We start from the raw sequence: 23,700 nt of genomic DNA, 5'->3' as shown, positions 1-23,700 counted from the left end.
GGGAGTTTTAAACATGACGGGTTGCGAACTCATGCTCGGCAATTCCGATATTTGTTGCGTCTGGTATGCACACGAAAATCTGCGTGGCGAGGAATATTACGCGTATTTGCTGTTGTCAGATTCTATAATAGGTGTGCGAAAACGTGCAATATTTGTGGTTTTCTTATAATTAAAATAATGTTGAGAATCAAGACAAAGGATGTGTACAAAAAACCTCATAAACCATTGTGAGAAATTACAAAAAAAAAAAAAAGCGCGACAACGTTTCACGACAGCAACTGACGAATCTCTAGACATGGTATTGTTTTTTTTTGTTTGTTTTTTTACAGCTGAAACGTACAGGCTATAGTTTCAACCCATACAGTTGTATACAAAACGGTCTCACGCAGAAGTCCCTCATCGGAATCTCCGAAAGTCGACAGAGAAGAAGAAGGAATGAGGGGCTGAACCGACAATTAAACGTAAATCGGAGGGGGACGCAGTACAGAATGAGGGAGACGGGGACGAATACGCTCACGCAACGGATGTCGTTCCGAGTTCTCTCCTTGGGTGTGCATTTCGCAGCATCTCGTATGTGTGGGAATTATTTCTTTGACCAAGAAACATCGCATAAAATGGTCAATAGTTTCCGGCCATTTACGGCAGCAAAGCTTCAACTGGAAAACGTATAATCTACTTCCCAATAGACAACACATGTGCTTTTCTCCTTTTTTAAGAACGAGAGTGCGCGCTGAAACTTTATTCAAGTGGAGCTTTCCAGTCAGATACCCATGGACTGATACAGCCTGTAGCCCGCTGAAACAGCTGTCGGAGTCTTTGATGTATGCGAATGAGCTACTTTTTGGGTTGCCGTCTTTAAAGCTGCCATCTCCAATATGGGGAAAGTAGTTTTACGCATATATTGAACTGACTATTAATATATTTCCGTGCAAAGTAGTAGACCTGGTATAGCATGTCGCATGTAACCGCTTTCTTAAAGGGAAGCTAATGAGGTCCTTGAATTTTAACAAACCGTAAAATTATAATGTAGACACCTAAAAATGATGTCTTAAGTTTTTTGTGGACCTTATCTTAAAAATTATGTGTCTTAAGTTTTCTGTGGACCTTACTATAGTAGGGTCGACAGAAAAATTGAGACACATAATGTTTAAGGTGTCTACATTAATACTTTTACTGTTTGTTCGTAGGAGCGTCATAATAGACAATTAAAATTTGGACGCATGCAGACCCGTCCGTTGCGGCAGGTGGGCGGCAGGAAAGCGCAAGAGCCGAGAGAAATACTAGCAAAAGTGGCGTCATTAGCGGGATGAGATGACCCTTTCTCGCCCCTAAGCTAGCTCGGGGATGCCGTCAATGACGTCACTACGCTCTGGACAGATAAATGACGTCACTACGTTCTGGACAGATAACAGGCGGCAGAAAGGATCGCCGCGTGCCCGGCGACAATCGCCGCCGTTTTTTTGTCAAAATAATTGCGGTTTACGCTTATTTCTGCCCAAGATAAGCGCGATAACTGAATTCACGGAACAAGCAGTTATACGGCGTGCAAGTTTGGCTGCCCCTTGCACACCTCGTGCGTTGGTATCTCCCCCCCCCCCCCCCCCCCCCCCCCCCCCCCCAAACGCGCCCACGTACTTTTGCCCCCCGACCTCTGACTAAACGCGGCCCTCGTGTCCAATAGACACCCAGAGTGCGGGGCCAAAAGACGGCCAACTCGGATATTTTGCGAAGCAGCTACTAAATGGGCCACATTTTGCAAAGGATCTATTTTTATTTGTATGTTTTCAATTTAAGAATGAAGTAAAATTGTGTGGCCGCGTGTGCAAACAATTATGTAACATTGGCCTAAAATAGATTCATAATGTAATTTATTTTGTTTATTTCTTCAAATGGGGGGAACGTTTGCTTCCTTATCGTGTCGGTCGCCGTAAAGCCACGGTTTTAGGTGGTACTAGTGGGTGGCAGGTTAAGAGTAAAGTGGAAGCTCCTCCCGCCTCTCTCCACTTTGGCAGAGCGAACGCTGCAGGGGAGGCGACCTCCTCTCCAGCGATTACTCGGCTGGAGTGGAGAGAGGTGGGAGGAGCTTCCACTTTACTCTTAACATGTCACCGACTACGCTAAAAACACCTCCCGATATATTACTCCGGAATGTTCGGACACTATATTGTGTCTTCAACAATTATTTTTATTTAAACCTCTCGTTACACGTCAACCTACATCTGCAGTCAACTCATCGTTCATAGGGAAGTGGTCTCACCTCGGGGTTTGCGGCGCAGTAGAACACGAAGATGAAGATTCCCTGAAAAATACACCCAATATTGACAAAATTTCTACATTGCAAAAAAAAAAAAAAAAAAAAAAACACAAGAGGAATTATTAGATATGCGTTTTCATAAGTTAAGTAATTGACATTTGACGCGAACCTTTATGTTCATAATATACAAAAAAATGGACGCGTTTTTAGATAAACGCGCAAAGTGTTACAACAAAAATAACAAAATAAATCGAGCTGTGCTAAAGTTTTCAACTGGCGGTAACAATATGTTGTCAGGTGTTTTTTTCCTGGCTTGGGTTTGTCTTATTCAAAGCAAGTGAAGTGCTAAAGTCCGTTTTAGAGTTCAGATAGTCTAATCACCGGGCTAACTGGTCATAAACGAGAGACCAACTACTCGCGGACGGAATGATGATAACCGAAACTTAAGTCAGAAAACCTCATTGGTTTGTGCTGCGCCGGCACCACAAAAAAGCCGGGTGAATTACGATAAATTCAAAAAAAGATATCGGAAAGAGATAAAAGCCAATCACAACGAACCGTACGATACCAGCGACTCACGAAACTGATTACGATTACATCAAAAATACGATTTGCGCAGAGACAATGACTACGACGTTTTACTTGTTCGCTGTGGTATTATAACACTCCTTTATTCACAGGGACTCTTATATTGCTCGCCATGATTTACACTCTCTGTGATCCCAAAAAAAATGAACTCGCAGCCGTATATATATCTGTTTCTTTTTTTTAGATTGATCAGTTAGTTAAGTTTGAACACAATATCGTTTCATGGTTCTTCCAACGCCGCGAGTCGCTCGTCTTACAAAATTATACATCATTCGGTGCAATAACTTATCCAACGCGGACTAGATGTACAACCAGTTGCACGACATACCCACCGTGAACGGTTTTTATTTTAACAAATAAGCAAAGATAAAATTTGTTCACGTTTAACTTTGACTTCAAATTGATGATCACGTTGGCTCCAATAAACTAAACACACAAAGTTGACGTTTAGAAAACACAAAAACAACGACGCACACCAAAAAAACGAAGTTTCTAGGGCTCACCAAAAGGCTGTTCGTGCAGGCAAAAACCCCTTCGAAGATGGCAGTTGACGTGTTCTCCAGCGATAAGACTCCGAAGAACCAGTTCACGGCAAGCAATGGCAGCAGCACGACGCCCGCTCGTAAGGAACATCTGAAGATAAGAATATTATTCGATCACTATACTTACTGTGCGACGACAGATATGCAGCATAGCATAATAACCCGTACAGCTATGAGGAACCTTAAAGTGTACGAGTATTCCGTTTATGGCAAATTATACGCTAAACCTCGCGCGGAAACTGGAGTATGCATTTTTATGATTCAGGAGAATACCTTCGTAGCAAGTGCTAAAAAACAACGCGTTTTGCATTTGAAAAAAAAAAAAGAAACCGCCTCTGACCTTTCACAAAGTATACCTAGAGCTAGTGCGTCTAGATGGTGCATTACTCTCCGACCGTCGAACACCCGTAATGTGATACTCAATAGGAAGTTTTAGGGAACAGTTTTCGCACATCCGATACGGTATGATGGGCCCTACGGTACGAAATCCGCAAGTGCACCGCAGAAGACTCCCACAATCGCAGTTCGCACCGGAGGGCCATTCGTACCATATCGGATGTGCAAAAATAGTGTTCTAAGACTTCCTGATCTTCTCAGTACACCTTCGGTTTCGCCCTCAGCTGCAGTCACGGACGCATCAACAAGTGCCGAGCGTGCCGAGTGTCGACCACCTTACTCTCGCTCCCCAGCCAATCACTCTCCAGAATAGGGGGTGTTGTACTTACACCCCCCTTGTCCTATAGAATACCCCAAAAACTACAATTCGACGTCCAGTTCACTGACGTCGACCCGACGATACCAACTTTCACGAGCGGCTCGATACTCCAGTCACACAACTCATTGCAAAGGCTGATGTACGTGTAAAGACTACAGAAAAAACACACTCAAAGTTTGGTTGACCTTGCTGAAAAACGACAATGTTTTTGTATTTCTGTAGTCGTTGATACGTGCATTAGCTATTTGGTAAGTTTGATCACACAGCTATCAAGCCGCTCGTCAAAGTGGCGAGCGCCAGTTCGACGTCAGTAGATTGAACGTCGAAATGTAATTTCGGGGTGTTATACCTGAGACGACGGGTGTAAGTACTACATCTGCCATCTCTGAGAGTGATAAGATAACGGCATTCGCCGATAATAACTTTAAAGAATAAAATGAGGAAGCAAGGAGCGTGAAGGTAATAAGCCATACGCTGCGTTTCTTAAGTCAGTGACTCTAGCCCCGGTCGGTATCGAAAGGCTTAACATTACTATGCCTTCAGTAATCTGGCGTTTTCTTTTTTGTTTGTATATAAATTTGAAAGAAACGAGCTACGATAATTACCTAATTTTGTCAATGTCCGTCTTGTGCGTGACAGGCCTTTGTGCGAAGAAGCATCTCAGCACCAGGACCATCAGGGTTGTGTTTACCTGAAACCAAACGAGTCCGGTTGGTGAGTATAGCAACAACTGGCTCGCAAGAACTGCGAGTGCTTAAAATGTAGACATAAGTGGAGTGTAACTAACTGAGCTTTGGGCCGAAATCGGTTATTTGTTGACGCGATTGTAATATATGTCGAAACGGCACGCACAAATTGAGGTATCGAATATAAATATTGCTTGCTGGTCCCCGCGCAATAGTTTCACTTAACGGCAGACCGCAGCGCACCCTACAAATCGTTCCAGCCGATCCAGCGCTGGGAAATTATCCCGTGACTACGCGCTTCGTAAGTCGCAGCCTCCCCTCCCCTCCCTCCCCCCTCCCCCCCCCCCCCCCCCCCGGGCCGAAGTTCACTTGACACCCCCACGGCATTGGATTAACTTTCATAGCTCTTTGCGTCCTCTGCAGTCCACCGTCAGAAGAAGCGAAGAATATATACTTCATTTCGCCTTAACTCGGAGTGCAGAAGCCGCTAAGAGCTGGTAGGGCCAAACAAGCAGCGGCCAAACCGCAATTTCGTGGCGCTTTTCACAGGTACGTTATCATCGGCTAAATAAATCACGCACAGTGACCTCGTGTATTTGGAATGTTGCGCGCCTGTGTTTGTCTGGCGTTTTGCCTTTGAGAGCGCTCTAGGTTATGATAAAACAAGGTATGGACCTTTCCGGCGCTTATCACCCAGACAAAAAGTGCTGTCTCCGGAGCTGTGGATGCGTACGCGGCGCCCATATTTCGGGGAAAAGAGCTACCGCGAACGCTCAGAACGCATTTCACGGCCCAGCATACCTGCAGTTCTCAAGTTTTGAGCAGCGCCCCTTTCGAGCAAATACGAATATCTTTAGGTCGCGTTTCCCTTGTGCGTCGCGCTGCGTCCCGCAGTCAGTTTACGCCCGTGTATCGTGCATGATGACGGGACGCTAGGACGCCGCACCACGTCAGCATTAAGTTAAATTGTCGCGTCTCACGGACGCTAGCGGAGCCGCCTCTTTTCTGGTCGCGCCTCCGGGACGCTACAGTCCCTCACCCCTTGGCCGAGAGAAACGGGCCTATAGGCAAAGATGGCATTGCGTAGAAAGCAGTTATTGGAAAGGCCCATAGTATCTCATCTCAAACTGCTTGCGTAAGTTTACATTTTCAACGCCCTTCACTCTAAAAACATTTCCGTGCGTCTAGTTTCCTACTAAACACTCGGGGAGTCAAACACTGCGATTTATCGAGAGAGATTGCAAAATGACAAAGTCGAAAATATGTTTGCCCCTACAAATAAGTTGCTGCGTGAAGCTGAATAGGACAGTTTCCATCCTCATGTCATGCATTGACTCACATCGACACTTTGTCCTTAGGTATAAGCGTATTTCTGGCCTCTCCATTTACCAAACCTGTTCCCTAAGATGGGAATGATTGGTTTAAAAAAAAAAAAATACACTCATGTTTTTTATGTTTTTTTTTTATGGATTGGATTGAGAAATAGATGTCACAATGTCGCGAGTTCACTGCCATTCAGTGGTTTCGTAACTCCACTCTTATCATTTTGAAACCCAGTTAGGTTTTACCACGTACGATGGTGTGAAGTGCCCGTGTTGTATATTCAATAACGTGGCTCTTGATTCTCGCAGATGGTGATGATACCGTGTCTCTAAAAGCTCATAAAACAAAATACTACTACATGTACACGGGGCGAGACAAACAGTGGGAGGATTTCTGGAGCACAAACGAGCACGTACCACGTGACACTAAGCGTCGTACCGCGTTCCACGCGGCGGCGTGTGTTTCCAGAACACCTCCGATTGGATACATTTTGTTTCTTGTGCATTAATAAGACAGGTAGGAAACGCCAGGAAGGCAAGGTGGAGTGGTGTAGTGGTTAGCACACCCGACCGGACATTGGGAGGCCCAGAGTTCAAATCCTGGCTCCGCCGTTTTTTGGCTTTCGGCGGGTTCCTGGAAACTTGGATTCTTTAATTCATTGGATTAAGTACGGTTCATTCATCTGCACAATTTCGTTTATATCCTCCTCGGAGACCACGTACGATGGTGTGAAGTGCCCGTGTTGTATATTCAATAACGTGGCTCTTGATTCTCGCAGATGATGATGATACCGTGTCTCTAAAAGCTCATAAAACAAAAGAATACTACTACATGTCAGTGTTGCGGAGTTGCCACTCCGGAGTTGGAATGATTCCGGAATCATTCCACATTTTCGCGACCCCGGAATGGAATGGGAATGGAATGGCGGCAAAGTTGAGGGGAATGGAATGGAATTAGATGCCTTTTGCCCGGAATGGAATGGAATGGGGCCCGGTTCTTTATATTTTTTTATTAATTTAATTTTTTTTTTACGTTTAGCTATATTGAGTTGGTCAGCGAGTCAGTTGTTCAGAATTAAAATGAGCTGGAAACTGCAAACCCGCGTGGAGCCCAAACAGACTTATACACAAAAAATGCCATACAAAAAACAAGCGTCAAAGCAAGGTACAAAAAGGGAAGGGAAGGGGGACGGCGGTGGCGCCTTTCACATGTGAAGTTCAACAGAAATCCGAATGCGTCTGCGCCTGTTGCACAGCTCAAGGGCACGTCATCAGTCGACGTGAACCTGACCCGCTGCTCTGGTGATCCGATACCCAGGAAGGAGGCCAGACGTGGCCTCGCTGTGCCGACCCAGACTTCGTACTCTTGCGACTCGTCTCAAGCGCGCTGTTTCTCGGAGAGCTCACACCTGTGCCGGCCATCTCAGGTCGCAATCCACAGGTCTTTGTCTGGATGATGCTAGCCGAAACTTGAGGACTGCCATTCATGGTTGGAGGCGGAAGGTCGGCAGGTAGGACCGTCACAACAGGGATGCCACAGTATCGATTTCTCAACCCTAACAGAAGATAAGGCATGTGCCCCAGGATGCTTCAGGTGGTCCACCCTATTGTAACGAAGAAAATGCTAGGTGTCTTCTCCGTTTATGAACGATCTTGATGTTAACAAACAACTGTTTATTTAAATGATCAGATATAAAATCTTTACGACAGATATGGCCAATTCGTCAATAAATGTTGGGGGAATGATCCTAACCTAAGGAAACTTTCCCTGTCGTCCTCCTTGACCACACACACCCTCAGCGGGGGCCCCGACCACAGCCAAACTCGACAAACAAGGTTCCACACAAAGGCGGGTGAGCCGAACTCCTCCACAGCCGTAAGGGTACCAAGTTTGCGAGCCAGCGGGCGGACGGCCCCACAGCTGAAGGGGGGTCGGACGTGCAGGTGTGTTTTCCAGAGGCAGTGAGATGTCCAAGGCTTGGTATCCAGGAGCCAAGTCCCTTGCAGTCCCTCGGTGGCCGCTTATATTGAGTTCAGCAGCATTCTAGGCTCCTCCAGCCCACCAATCAGAAAGTTTTGGAAGGACCAATCAAGAGAGGTTTTCTTAGCGCCAATCAAAAGGCTCGGATCCCAAAGCAAATACGAACATTCCAAAAACAAGCGCATATACGAGACAACACATTCCAAACGAAGCCCACAAGAGCAGCCATAAACAATAGAAAGCACATTCTTAGACACAGAAGTTATTATACATACGCAGAGTAAAACCACCTCCGAAGTAGAGATCCCAAATGCAAACATACACAAGAAAAAACGTTTCCAACACGGGGTTCTATAAACTATGTGTAGCGTTACAGCGTTCACGTTCGCTCCCAGTTGGGGCCCCCCGACTCCGGTGCAACCCAACAGCCGTCCCGTGGAGACGGAAAGAACTCTCGGAGAAGGCAAAAACATAAAGCGAAGCTAGACTAAATACTCGCGCGAGCAAAACTTCGCAACACTATTCTCGAAAATTCCAAATGCAACTGCCTGCATGGTCTTGAACGAGGTCCCCTACAACGAAAGTATGTATTGTCCTCTCATACAGCAGCGTGGGTAAAGATTCATGTTCACGGCAACACCTACAGATACAAGAATACTTGTTCATTCCGCCGTGACGTCATGTGATCAGTGTTGACAGGAGCGCCCTTTATGGGCAGCGAAGTGATGATGTTTTGATGGAATTTATTTAGAGGTCAAGGTCTTTTCGCATCACTGGTCAGACAGACAGGATGCCAGGGAAGGGATCGCGGTCAATCCTTGATGGAACGTTTTTTTGAACCCGTTGAAGACTCCTCTTCGTCTGGAACCACTACATTTAAGGCGAAGCTCCAAGCCTGTGGGAAAGTAATTTCGGGATAAAAAAAAAACAAAAAAACTTCCACTTCAAACTTAAAGCCTAATCTCAGTTGGCGTCTCAAAGAAATTTGAAAAATGTATTGCATTATCAGTATTTGTGTTTCTGCCCCCCCTAAATCGTATTCCTGTATTTGATTTTCCTAAGTTTTGACTCTTTTTAAAAAGTATTTCCGATACATATCGCGATACATTTTAACAGATATATTTGAGTATCAGTATTTTAGCTACTATTTTCATCTGTCCCAGTATTTGTATTTTTAATTACATTTCTGACTATTTCTGCCCAACCCTGCAACGCAATGCACCTGTCAAGTGCCAATTTTTACGTTTAGGAATGAAAGGAATGGAATGGAACGATTCAGCCATTCCAGGAGTGGGAATGGGCCCAGTGTCCCCATTCCTAGGAGTTGAAAGGAATGGAATTATCGAAAACACTAATTCCCTGGAATGGAGTTGGAATGGAATGGGGGTGCCCATTCCGCAACACTGCTACATGTACACGGGGCGAGACAAACAGTGGGAGGATTTCTGGAGCACAAACGAGCACGTACCACGTGACACTAAGCGTCGTACCGCGTTCCACGCGGCGGCGTGTGTTTCCAGAACACCTCCGATTGGATACATTTCGTTTCTTGTGCATTAATAAGACAGGTAGGAAACGCCAGGAAGCCAAGGTGGAGTGGTGTAGTGGTTAGCACACCCGACCGGACATTGGGAGGCCCAGAGTTCAAATCCTGGCTCCGCCGTTTTTTGGCTTTCGGCGGGTTCCTGGAAACTTGGATTCTTTAATTCATTGGATTAAGTACGGTTCATTCATCTGCACAATTTCGTTTATATATATATATATATATATATATATATATATATATATATATATATATATATATATATATATATATATATATATATATATATATATATAAAGGGAATGAGTGAAGATTGACAAATGCAGCCGTAGTAATATCGTGAACGAAGAGGGGAGAAAGTGATTATTGAATTTATTGCATTAAAGTTAGGGAAAGGGAAAGAGAAAAAGAGCGGTTCCCTCTCCTCTCTCTTTCTTCATATATATATATAGAGAGAGAGAGAGAGGAAGAGAGAGAGAGAGAGAACGGAATAAATTTATTGTCGCAATTGTTTTGGCGACGCACCACTGTCTCCCGTTCCCGATTGTGAATTAGAGCGCGCGTTGTAGCCCAACACACAGAAACGGGATGGCAGACCGTCAGGGAGGGACCCTTTCAAATCCCTAAACCGGTGACAGAAATTCCCTTTCATGCGGGCAGATAACACATATTGATTCCTTTCGCACTAATCAATCGAGCCGTATACTGCTAACGAAGCGGCGCCCTTTGTTGCAATAAAAAAAGAAAAGAAAAAAAGAAAACACGACAAATGAAGTCGACGTAGGAATCCCCGGTGCAAGTACAAAGGTCCTCGGTTCGATTACGGGACTATAGACTCTCTGGCGTGCAAACAGCCTGGCGTGCCCATCGGCCCAGGTCGACAAGACTCTCCCCTCCTTCTTCTTTCCCCCCACGGCGTCATCCGCAGGGCCAGTTCATTAGGAACACGGCCCCGGAAGGAAAGCCCGAGTAGGCGATTCCGGCGTCGGGATGCAGGGAGAGAGGCGAGGTGGAAGTAATTCGATTCGGGAAAATCCCCATCCAATTAATTCCGAGTGCTAACGGCGTCCGTGCGGGAAAGCACGAGGAGCCCGCTGGAGGGGGGGCAGCGGTCTGGGCGTCTAGACACGGCCACCCTTGTTCCAGGTAAACTACCGGCCTCCTTCTCCACGCGGAAGTAGCCGATTATGTAGGGCTATTGACGCTCCCGTCCTTGCGTTCCTGCTCATGTTAGGAGAGCTGTGGGGACACAAAGTGGCTTGACCGCGGTGTGTTTCGCTGATAACCTCAAGCGGGATAGAGTTTCTGATCTCCTTTGCGTCCCTGCCGCGCAGCGAGGGACGGGTGAATAAAAGTGGACAGTTGGGGAAGAATCTTACAGACAGTTTTACTGAAAGAGGGTGAGAGAGAAGAGGGGAAAGGGCTACCGGCGCTTTCTCCCTTGCTGGTGCGTTCCAAAGAGTGAAAAGTCCCGGATGAGAGGCTTTGCCGGCGTTGGGTGTATACATTTCACCAACTGCGTTCGTTCTTCCTTTTCTGTTTTAAACTCCCAAACTTAATTAGAGCCACGGCCTTCTATGCCGACAGTCCCCTGGTCATTGGGACACCATTGCTCGGTTATAGGGCGCTCGAATAACGACAGAAAGCGGCGAATGCTGTCCGAGGACCTATATAGCTTGCACAGAATCCGGCAGGGCGAGTGCGGCTGCAGTGTCTTTAAGCTCCATCGCTTTCCACATGCCCCGATCTCAGCGGGTTGCGTCGGAAACCGAAAATACTTTTCCCCAACGCCATCCTCTCGACTGTGCTCGGAACATTTTGTGAATGGAGCGCGCACTGAACTTTTATCGTTCCACGATAAAACGGCAGACCGTTTTATCGTTGGGAGCGCCATTTTGAACACTGTAGCGCCACCTAGCGACTGTCAGGTTCCGCGGCCATGCCGAGTGGTCAGAAACGTTGGCGAAAGTGTTCTTCTGGGCGCCGCTCCCGCGTTGGGTGTGCTAGTTCGGTGCCCTAAAGTGCTGGGTATCCGACTTAGTGCGCCCCTTGCGTTCTCGTGTGCCGCGGGTGGCGTTTTTCAACTTATTAAGAACTTTGTTGTCCCGCATTATGGCATGCGCCAGTGCGGCGACGTAGGAAGTGCGGCACTGAACGCGCCACAGATAGAAATTGGAGGCGAGTACCAAATATTGTATCATTTGAGAGCAACCGAATTTTCCTTCAGATTTTTCGTCGTTTTAGATGAAGCACACCGAGAATGTTTTTTTGGTGTTTCGTGTCGTCCACAACAATGAAATATAATGCGAACAAGGACGCGCGAAATAAGAATATTGCAGGGAACGATCGAAGGCAGCTCACTACGGCTTGAAGGTGTTTATAAACGTTTTATTTAAGGATCCCGTGTCGACTAGTGTGTTTTTTTGTCGAGAACTGAAAAAAAGAAAGTCGAGACGGGTCTATTGGCGGAGCGAGCCGATCAATGATTCAACGATTCGAAATTGATGCATGAGCATGTTTCAACGTTCAGCAACAGACATTGAAGGTTTCTTTCCAGCTTCATTATGTATTAATTTCGAAAATAAATGAATCTAGGGGCGTTGTGACGGTCAACATACGTTCACGGCTCTCTGGTATCGCGAGGAGATTGTGATTCGGAAAAACCGATATTCACACTTTTCGACAATTTCCAGACACACTCAGCGGCGGAAATGAGCCTTCAACTAAGTGTTGCAGATGATAAAATCGAGTGAGTGCCAGCACATCAAAATATTGATATTAAGATAAATTCAGTTACAAAAAGTTACAAGTTGAAACAGCAATTAGCTAGAGAAAACTTGCACGCACCTTGCGACCGTAGCACCGTACCCCATGTTCATTAAGGGTATTAAGTTCGGTGCACGCTCAATTCACGAAATGTTTCGAGCACAGTTGAGAGGATGGCGTTTTCGGGAAGTCTTTTCGGTTCAGGGACGCAACCCACTGCCGCTAGAGACCGTGGTGCCGCCGGAGATCGGGGTGGAGCTTAAAGAGACTGCAAGCGGACTTGCCTTGCCGGATTCCGTGCAAGCGACATAGGTCCTCGGACAGTATTCGACGCTTTCTGTCCTTATTCGTCAACCCTATAACCGAACAAGGGTGTGCCAATGACCGGGGGACTGTCGCCATCCAAGCTCGTTGCTTTAATTGAGTTTGGAAGTTTAAAACAAAGAAGAAAGCGCTAACGAAGTTCGTGAACTGCATACACCCAACACCGGCGAAGCCTCTCATCCGGGACTTTCACTTTTTCTAAAGCACCAGCAAGAGGAAAAGCGCTGGTAGCCCTTTCTCCTCTTTTCTCTCGCTTTTAAAATTCCTCTACCCACGATAAAACGATCTATACGAATCAGAACACAGATTAGAAAATAGCCAGTGGAAATGACACTTAAACGGAGCGGCTTGCCTTCCTTGCACGGTAGAAGCTCTCGATACGGAGCTATGTGTGCGTGTGTGTTGTTTTGTGTTTGTATTGAAATGCGGGCTCGCTCAGCCTGCTCTCTCGTTCTGTGTAACGCCTTCAGCGGACGTCATCGCATTCGGACAGCATTTCCACCCTTCTCGGCCCAGACAATTCTTCGAAAATTATTGACAGCTTAAGAAACGTAGGGCGTGGTGAGCCCCGAGCATGTCATCGTTGCTCCACAGCCTATAACATTGAATATTTGCCAATTAAAAGGGGTGAATAACGAATTATGAAGCAAGAATGTGAGCATAACAAGCGAGGCCATGCGTTTCTTAAGTTGTCCGTGAATCTAGCCGTCTCGTTCAGAACCGGATGGCACCTGCCGAATGGCGTAGGGACAGCAAATACCATGCAAGCCAGAACTGGCAACTCCCACGGAGCGCAGGCGAAAAGTGATTGTAGCGCCCCTGGCGAGCTCGGAGTCTTCGCTAGCAGAAGAATTCTCCACAACGGATTGGTTTTGACTATCTCCGTGCGAGGTGACCAATGAAAAAAATTGTCATGGGTATTCGCTGCTTTGAATGTTAAAAAATAGATGCAGCCTTATGAGTGAAGGACATTTTCTTCGCATGGGAAAAAGTTTAGAGCTTGTAGGGAGCAATTTTCGAGCTCTCCTGAAAAAAACACTGTCAGAACTTACGTAAGCGAGTCAAAACACGAATGTACCTTCGCCCTGTTTCTTGAAAAAGGGCAACGTAAAACAATTTCCGAACTTAGCTACGGTAAAACTTTACTGTTCTTTCCGATCCATTCGTTTTGTTGTTGCAATTCCAATTTCTCATCAATGTATTGCTTAAAACCTTTTCGTCGAATAGGCGATCTGGCTAATCCCGATCGTCTCCAGATGAAGAAGCAAAAGACACTTTCGAACCTCGTACGTTACTGCGATATTAGTATGCTCCGTAAGAGGGCGATTGTGCACATGCAAATCTTGCGCTATCGATAAAACTAATAAAAACGGAGTTACAAAAAAAAAAAAAAAAAAGCTTCCATTTTTCGAAGTCTACTTTCTCTCTATATTTGAGAAGACGCTACGCCGCCGCGGTCTTTCTTCCTCCTGCGTTTATGTTTTTTTTTCTTTCTTGTGTTTACTTGACGTTCGAACCGTCGTGTATTTTGCTTTGCCATGTTTGGCTTAGTTTTTACTTTCCTTTGCTTCGTCGCTTAGTACCACCGGTTCGTCTGCTACGCTATGCCCGGACATCTGGAGGACCGTGTGCAACTTTGTTATATTTTTTTTTTCCTACATTCGTTAATGATAACCTCCTATGTTCGCCTTCCTTCGAGTTTCTGATCCGAAATCTTTACATGTACTTTTTGATACTTAATAAAGATACTAAAAAGTGTAAGCTCGTTACACATTTGTGTAACGAGCTTAATTTGGCATGTGGAATTGTAAGGGAGCAGGGGGCTCCGTCAAGCTGTTATACAGCTTTTTCCTCTGTTTCCTTCATTCCTGTATTGAACGGAAAATACACATTATTATAATGTTATTATTATTATTTCTATTCGGATTTTAATTGAGTACGCGGTTACGTCAGCTATGGGTTATCGTTGGTTAATCAACCGGCCGCCTGCGGGCATACACCAGCGCATACTTGGAGATGGCAGGCATGCCATGCGCTGCTTACCACCGCAAAAACAAGTTTTTGCGATGTGGTGGAAAATCCTTCTTCCGCTTCCCAAAGACCAAAAATAAACGTGAGTAATTAAGTTACTTCAAATTAAGCTCGAAGAGATATCGAAGTCTGGCTTCAAAATCGCCACTGACGCCTCAACAGACGATTATGACAACTCCGCGGAGATCGCTAAGAACTTCACGGACGGCAGACCAGATGCACTATAGAACACCCAGTCCTATGTCGCCGGGTGGGCAGCCAGTCAAATCTGTTATCATGCTTGCTATCATAAACATGAAACACATCGAAAGACATTGTGTTGAAGAACAAAAAATACTCGTACGCGAAACTGACACCGCATTAAGACTTAACTCGTCACCTAGCCGGTAACTTCAGCCGTGCCTTCGACAGACATTTCACTGATATATTTCACCAGAGAAGACGTTCAGCTGAAAACGCACTTGAGGCCGCTGATCGACACTAAAAACAGACACGGTGTGCAAGTATTGCCTGGACATATACGTCATCAAGTATTTGAACTTACTTTTGAACTGCTTCGCCAAGCGAATAAATAAACAACCTGCCAAAGTCACTGGGAAAAGAAATGCGAAAGCAAAAAAAAGGTCACACTGTTAGCACGGAGCAGATTGCAGCGTGTGGCTCTAATTTACCGGGCAGTGTGAGCTGAACTACGTTATTCCTTTCATTTGGTTTGCACTTAGTTCCTACCAACGCCGCGAAAGCAAAGAAACAAACGTGTAACGAGAAACTAAAAAAAAAAAGTGATGCTCTTTTCTTTCTTAATAGTTTCGTCGTGTTCCTCCCGCTTTGTTTGTTGTGGACTCAACACCAACGGCGAGCACCACCTGCTAATTTTCAATGGTCTTATTAACGCCCCGTGCGATCGTCCTCGTTGAAGGAGGTCTTTTCTGGGTGATTTTATCTTTGTATCCTCTGCTAACTTTTTTTATTCATTCACCGTTGTTCGCGACTGTTCCCCATTTATCTTTATTTTTGTCTGGGATGCGGACCTCATCTTTTCTGCGAATTTCGGAAAGTGTTTGCACGGTCATTTTTCTCGTTACTTTTTGTTCTTGTGAAGCTGCAGAGGCTTGTGCGCTTGCTCTGGTAATTTTAACATTTTGTTCTCCGCACGTTTAAATAATCACCTCTTTAGGTAAGAAATTATGACAACGTAGTTTGTAACGGACAAACAGTAACCTCTTACGACGTAGTTGGAGTAGCTAAACACTTTTTTTCCCGCTTCCCAGATGCGCTTCAAACGCGTGTAATCTCCCTGAGTGGCGTTCGACACCTCTAAATAAACTGCTCTATCTTTGTTCCTGCGCGCGTTGTTATTTGATTGTCTTTGCAGTTGCGATCAGTGGATTCCGCTTTGCAAGCGGATTGACCGTAATGAAAGTTGTTGGGGTGACGAAACGGGGCACGCGAAGCACGAGGACGTCGCAGAACCTATACTTTCCCATTGCATCGTCTGCTTCCGTAGACTCCGAGTCCGCTAGAGGCGCCACTGTCACGTTCGCCGCCGCTCCCATAGGTTTTCGGGGGAGTTTCCAGTATTGGCGAAACCATATCGTATTTGGGGAAAGCTTTAAAGGCAAGAGGTGGCTGTGCTTTCGGATGCGGGCGCCTTTCTTATTGCGTGGAGAGTTAGCTGCGCTGCTTCTTCCGACAAGGGTGTCGATATACCCGCTGCTCAACGAGCAGACTCGGTAAGTTGCGGTTCCGCAGCAACCGCTAAACGGGAACGCTAAAAGCTGCCCTTTATACACGAACTCAGCTCTGTTACGTCACGGCGTGGTGTCGGCGAATCGGGCGCACTTCCGATCTCGGGCTGTGGGCGGAAGTCACCCTGCGGGACGTGCATTCCTGTGTTGTTCTGAAAGAAACGAAAACACAAAAAAAACAACCTGCCTTCTCGTCGAAACGCCGCAAAAGAGTCGGGAAAGATTCGAAGGTCAGTCTTCATGTGTCTTCTGCTGCTCGGTTCGTCCGAGGATGTTTGATAGGTGCAATAAAAATAAAAACCAGACGCCGTCGGACCATGATTGCTTGTGCGGGAAGCACTTTGGGTTTATTCACGGATACTAGTTGTCGTCAAATTTATTTGTTTTTTTGTAACATGAAGGTAGAAAAACCTTCAAGTTGTGCGGACCACATGCGGACTACGTTCAGTGCGTCTTCAAGTTCATGCGGATGCCTGATCGTTCAAACTGCCGTCTGCTCTTTCAAACGTTTCTGCTTGTCGTCGCCTTCTCGTTCAAACTACAGCGACCCGTACACCAAACGTTGACCCGGTAATAGACCCTTTTCGAAATTCCGTCTGGCCACTTTGATCACAATCATCATCAGTGGAACAGCATCTGTGCCATACGAATGGCGGCCTTCTAGTGACTGATAAAAGAAGATGTTGAAGATGCTCCTAAGCGGATCTTGCGAGGCCTGTACATTCGGGGGGTTAGTACGGCGCGACGTAGGAATGGAACACAAGAGCTACGTAAGCGTTTGTTTCTAATAACTTAGATTCAGTCAATCTGTGTGCGGCACACAATCTGCTTTAAAGCACGTTGGTGTATAGAATTGTTTTGAGGCATTTGAGATGGGTGGACCTTTGTTCTGAATGCAGGTTCTTGGTCACCGTCGAACTGAAAGTGATCGAGAAAGAACTCACTGAACAATTCCTCGCGTACTGTTGACTTGCGAAAGTGACGGTGCCGATACAAGTTCATTTCCGCCATTGATATGGCAAAACCTAAACTGCTTTACAAACCACCAGATGGCACTGAATTTCGGAAAGGGTTTATTGCGATAAGACGTCAATGCGGGCCTCAAAAGACTTTCAAATATGAAGGTGAGTTTGGGTAAGTAGGCTCGGTGTAAACAGTAGATATAAGGAGATGTTGAACATTGTTACCAGTGGCCATCATCGACTTGGTATGCCTGATTCACTTGGTCGGGTACTGCTTGCGATTTTCAGTATCGACATCGACCATCTCAGCAACGGTCCACGTTTTTGCAGCCCGAGACACCTCGTGACTGAAAATTGCAAGCAGAATCTCATCATGCGAATCGGGCTTTAGCGCTCATTCTGTGGCGTCCACGCGGAATGAATCGCCGCATGTCACATTACTCACGCGACGTTTTGCGGTGAAACGAGCCTCGTTAATTTCGCTGAGGCCGCTAAAGTAATGAGACATTGCCAGGCAGATGTGGAGTCACCAATTCTAACGCGAAAAAAAGCACGGAGACTCACACCGACGACGACAACATCGCCTCCCAATGGTCTGTTTATGGGCGAGGTGAGCTTCTTGCCAAAACTCCATCGCGCATGCACGGCGCCGGTAGCGTCCGCTAGGGGCGCACCGGTTTGTTTGTAAACATGCGTATCTCGCGATGACATGAGAGACCGACCATCTGGGGCGACCACCACGAAGTCAGAGAGGCTTACCACTAGTGCCGTCGGGTCCGCCATGGATTCGGAAAGGACACTGAGCTGCAAATGGTCTAAGCTGTTTCCCCTTGAGCTAAAAAAAGTTCGTTTCCAAAATTTAGTTTCCGAAATTGGTCGCAGTGAGTTTCCTTCGAGATCTCCCGGAATAGGGGACAATTTTCCCCCTTCTCAAATTCAACGCCCCAGCCCTGCGCATAAGAATTGGCAATAAGAAAAGAGTCAGCAGTATTTTTACCTTGAGAATTGTTAAGTTTTTTTTTGTTGTTGTTGTTAAGGGCACAATACGTTGTAATTATGAAATGTTAGAGCACGCAAACAACAACTGTCTTAGTTATTTGATACTTGGGAAATAGCGTAGTTCTATAAGAAAAGCGTTAAGTTGCGGTTAGTTGTAAGTTGGAAACATTCCGCTTCAATCTTTAATTCATTAATACCTCAGATCTCTCGAACAGATACCCGTGTGTTTTCTTGGAAACTCATCTCCAAAACGTAAATTACTAGAAAATATAAATACAACAAAAGCGCCTTTATGGAATGCTTTCCCATGAAGGGGAATGTTTAGTTCTCGAACAAACCGCGATCATTCATAAATCTGCGTCTCTGCGGTCTCCTAGAGGTGTCGATGACGGAAGACTACCAATGATAAGCAATACGCATGTAAGGCGTAGAAACTGCTTTTGTAAGAAAAAATAACTTTGCTCATTAGAGCTTCTACGTTGTTTTCATTTAAATAAGACAATTATATTTCTACATATTCTCCTGATATCATGGTACGGAAATGAATTAATTTTTGGAGGCTCTCAAAAATGAAGAGGGTAACATTGATCCGAGGATTCCACCCTAAAATTTCTATGTTTTACTTTTTGCGATATTCGCGACTCCAGCAAAACGGACGCCGCCAAGCGGGAAAACCGGGAACCAGCCGGTCCAGGTCGCTCCTCTCCCCTCCGCGTCTCTGGTGGCTTTCGCGGACAGGTGTTGTCGGCGCGATGGCGTACAGTGTAATTTCACGTAGGTCCGCCTGAGTGTTCATCAGTGTGGTGAAGCCTCAGTAGATTGTTTCCTTCCATCACGTGTTTGAAAGACCGTTTACCCCACAACACACGGTCACGTGCTTTCGATTTCTTGGAGGGGGAGGAGCCACGGTAAAACGTTTTGATTTCTTGTCTGTCTCGAATCAGATTCAAAGTGACGACTAGTTGGTAACTGATAAAGGGTTTCTGTATAAGGATGTAGAACAGTGAACTGAGGACGACAGACGAGGCATTTCACTGGAGGGAACACCAATGTTGCAGTCAAGTGAATAGGAAGGTTCGATAGGCTCTTTTCTTGAGTTTGGTTGTGTTCGATTAGCTTCAAGTTTGAGCCACCCACGCTGCATGGTCGGTGCGTTGGCTATTCATCTTGGCTGCGTTTCGTCGAAAAAGCCTCTGGACCACTTTGAAGGAGTTGGGCTGATTTCGAAATTACTTGATTCAGGAAAACCTGCTCGCTGCAAATGATGAATGAGGGAAATTATCTGTTTTCAAAAGATGGGGGACGCGTCTCGCAACGTTAGAAGCTGTCACGGCATTTTGATCTATCGCGCCTCCAATATTTATATTATACCCCCGTCAAAGCCAGCAGCAATATATGTCTACATTGCTCAAATTAACCGGCCACAAAAAAAAAAATCTTTTTTTTAGTGAATTCCAATGAAGACTCTCTTCAGTCTGTCTCCGTGCTGCCGGCTAGAACCATTTGGCTAAGTTTAAGTAGAATCTCTCTGTCTGTCAAATAGACTTTTATTCGGCAGTTCACCTAATATCTAGTCAACTAAGCTCATATTTCAACCCGAAGAATATACTAATATCGTTTTAGTGGGACATAGTACGTAATATAATACATAACCCGCTCGTCAAAATGACTTCTCGATTGCTACTAAAACCTGAATTGAAATACGAGTATCAGCTGCTTAGTGGGATGCCGGCGAGTTAACATGCTCCTTGGCTCAAGGAGCGCTTGCTTAATTTTCGTAATTTTCCTGCAGCCTGTGTTGTTGACCGAGCAGACGACTGGAGCTGTTTCTTAAACGCGGATACGCACAAAAGCTCGATTTCGCGGACAGAGAAGTCGCATGGTCGAGGCATCCGAGTTAGCTGAAAATTACTCTCGGTGGAAGAATTCTGTAGTCACTGCCACTTTCCTTAGATGGTCAAAACTGATTAGTATTTTACCGCCTCCCCGGAGCCCGTAGTTTCGGTTTTGAACGAAATCTCCGAAACGAAATTTTGACATGAAAAGAACAAAAAACACCGGGAAAACAAAACCATGCTTTGCAAGTTTATGCGCACCGGCTGCACTTAACCGTCTCAGTTCAAATAACTATAAAATCGGGCATTAAACAAAAGGAAATCTGTTAAATTGAACGCGCCACCTATTCAGGCCGCCCAGCCGAGCCGACGCGACCTGGACTCAGCCGCCATGTTTGTTTGGTGGTGGCGCCCCCTATAGGTCGCTGGAGTCGCGAATAGTCCCTGACGGTCTAAGAAACGCAAGACGAGGCTCGGCCCCCAAAATATGCTCATTACCGCTTCGCTGCCAATGAGAGTGCTGAATTACTCGATTAGCCTGCGGAAGAACCAATCACCAAGCAGGAAGCGTGATTTCATAATACACCACGCCCTGCGTTGTCTTAAGCTCTCAGGGAGTCTCTGAACGTATAATAAATAATTGCAACAGGCATTCTCCGCATACGCACTAGAATTACATACTCCGTTTATGCATTAGCGTTGCTAAGACTATAAATGTTTTTTTTTGTTTGTTTTTTTGCGCAAGCCTTATTTTACGCTGCTGCGCTTTGGAATCTTTTGTCAGGCTTACCCTGACAAAGTCTTGGAATAAGTTATCCAAATGTAGGAGAAAAAAGGAAAGCAGCGGACTTTGATTAATCGTAATTATAGTTTACTAAGTATTTGATGTTCAGATTGTACAATCGAGAGCACTCCGTAATTGCTTTTTCTCTTTGGCTCTCTCTAATATGCCGCAATACCAGAGCAATTGCAATTTTTCTTCGAGACAAGCCCTGTAATTAGAAATCTTCAGTGTAACGTAGCATTTGTCTTTTCTCAGCGAATCCTTAGTAAATTTCATTCAAGTTTTTTTTTTGTTTTTTTTATTTTCGGCTCTATGGGATTGTACAACAAAATTTCTATGCTTATTTCTTGATCTATTCGTGTTCAAGGGAGCATTATCACATCAGACACACCAATATCTTGATGAAAAAGACACGAAAAGGAATTTTAAAACGAAATAAACGATCAGCAAAGAGCACCTGGTGGCTGTCGCTAACGCCTCGTTTGCAATGCCTGTCTAGGAACCTTGACAGGTAATGACAATACTGTCTCGGTTCCGGACAAGAGGAGAGAAGAGCTGAAGGAGGAACTCTCCCCTTCCCGAGACTCTCTTTTGTGTGTCCCAGAAGAAGACTTTACGTAGTTCAACTACTCTACTCAAGTTACCGTAGTTTAACTACTTTCTCAGTAGTTTAGTAACTTTTAATTACATTTTATCTCGGTAATTAATAATTTACTCTAATTACTTTTTCCGAGTAACTTATATTCAAATTCAATAGATGCTAGAAGCTCACTACAAGAATGGGTTTCTAGCATCTCTTCATGATAAGTTCAAATGAAATCCGAAGGAAGTTTGGAGGTACGTGAAAAGTTCGAACAAAGATGAGCCAAGAATTCCAACTATCAACGACTCGGGACGAATGATAGGTAATGAGGCTGAAAAAGCAAGACTTTTCAATACCTATTTTGACTCTGTATTCTCGCCTCCTATAGTGAATAAGCCTTCTGACATTTTTGAGTCTTTAGAGGACAGCATGTTGGATATTGAACTTTGCCAAGATGAAATTATTAATTTACTAAACACTATTGACTCTCACAAGGCCACTGGGCCTGGCGGTATACCAGGTCGCATATTAAAAGAGTGTTCCGGTATTTTGTCTAGTTTTTCTTTGTATTATTTGATAACTCATTATCAAGTGGCAAATTACCAAGTGAATGGAAAACAGCTCACCTTGCTCCTGCCCACAAAAGCGGTAAAAAAAATATGGTAGAAAACTATAAACCAATCTCTCTTCCTTGTGTGTGCTCGGAAGTTTTAGAACATATAATCTACAGCCACCTGATAAAACATCTGGACAGAAACAACTTTTTTATTCCTTATCAACATGGCTTCCGAAGTGGTTTATCATGTGATATGCAGCTCATCGAATTTTATCACGACATTTCTTCTTTTTTTGATACAGGCGAGCAAGTAGACTGCGTTGTCTCAGATTTTCAAAAAAGCCTTTGACAAGGTCCCCCATAAATTGATCCTGTACAAATTAAAATGATTGAATATCCCTGAAAACATTATTACCTGCCTTACTGATTATCTTACAAATATAAGACAGGCTTTTTTAGTTAACGAGAAAATGCCGTCGTATTTAGAAGTAACATCAGGGGTCCCTCAGGGATCAGTGCTAGGTCCGCTTTTATTCCTAATATTGTCACGAACGAAGGTGACAAAAAGCCGAGAAGTGAACTGAAAATAAAGATTTACTGGGCGAACTTGTGCCAACCAAAAATAAATAACGAAAGGGCGTCGAGGTAGCAGAAAAGCGGGCGGCGGTTCGGCGGCACTACAGAGCGCTAGCGAGACTGGGACTGACTCGACAAGGTCGCGGGAGCCGCTTATCTACCCTGCGTCACTATCTCGAAAGTTCGGCAAAGAAGGTTCGAGCGTCGCGCGCTCGGGGCGAGGATGAACTGGCACTTTCGAGAATAACAAAGCAGAAGGAAAGTTACGTCTGCTGCGAGAATGACCGGGAATCTTCTAGAAGACCGTGACCGAGCGTTGCCTTCTCGGCTCTGCGGGTGGCATTATCCCCCCTTTAAAAGTGCATCGCCCCGATGCAAAACGAAAGGAAAACGGAAATGGCTAAAACAATTACGGCGAAACAAAACAAACATGCAGTTTCACAATCCTAACGCGCGTAGAACGGCTTGAGTCGAACTACGTGGACGACTTCGGGTCGTGGCTGGCGGCGGCCTGATGGGCGAGTTCCGTCGGGGAGCACCTCGTAGTTCAAGTCCCCAAGGCGGCGGATGACCTTGTAGGGTCCGAAGTAGCGTTTTAACAGTTTCTCGCTGAGGCCGCGGAGGCGAATAGGCGTCCACACCCATACCCTGTCTCCTGGCTGGAACTCCACGTCGCGGCGGCGAAGGTTGTACCGGCCAGCGTCCACACGTTGCTGGTCCTTTATTCGAAGACGGGCTAGCTGGCGTACTTCTTCTGCTCGTTGGGTGACCAGCTGGGCGTCGTCAGTGCCGTCATCCGTCGGGTCGTGGGGCAGCATGACGTCGAGCATCGTCGTCACCTTTCTGCCGTGCACCAGCTGAAAGGGTGTAACGCCGGTAGTTTCTTGAATCGCCGTGTTGTACGC

The 23,700-nt window shown here is 45.5% G+C and overlaps 1 protein-coding gene across 1 annotated transcript in view; it reads right to left on the bottom strand.

Moving 5' to 3' along the window:
• LOC8051494 (adhesion G-protein coupled receptor D1) overlaps positions 1 to 23,700 on the bottom strand; it is a 215,315-nt gene that overhangs the window by 3,496 nt on the left and 188,119 nt on the right. The window contains exons 13-15 of the mRNA XM_029995101.4: positions 4,705 to 4,790; positions 3,346 to 3,475; positions 2,258 to 2,299 (exon numbers count right to left, since the gene is read on the bottom strand). Coding sequence (XP_029850961.2) covers positions 2,258 to 2,299; positions 3,346 to 3,475; positions 4,705 to 4,790 — 258 coding nt within the window. The remainder of the gene's footprint in view (positions 1 to 2,257; positions 2,300 to 3,345; positions 3,476 to 4,704; positions 4,791 to 23,700) is intronic.

Source organism: Ixodes scapularis, unplaced genomic scaffold, assembly GCF_016920785.2.
Source record: "Ixodes scapularis isolate PalLabHiFi unplaced genomic scaffold, ASM1692078v2 PGA_scaffold0__279_contigs__length_252992795, whole genome shotgun sequence".
NCBI lineage: Eukaryota > Metazoa > Arthropoda > Arachnida > Ixodida > Ixodidae > Ixodes > Ixodes scapularis.
Note: the sequence above shows the minus strand (reverse complement) of the source record. Positions and strands in the feature narration are given on the sequence as shown.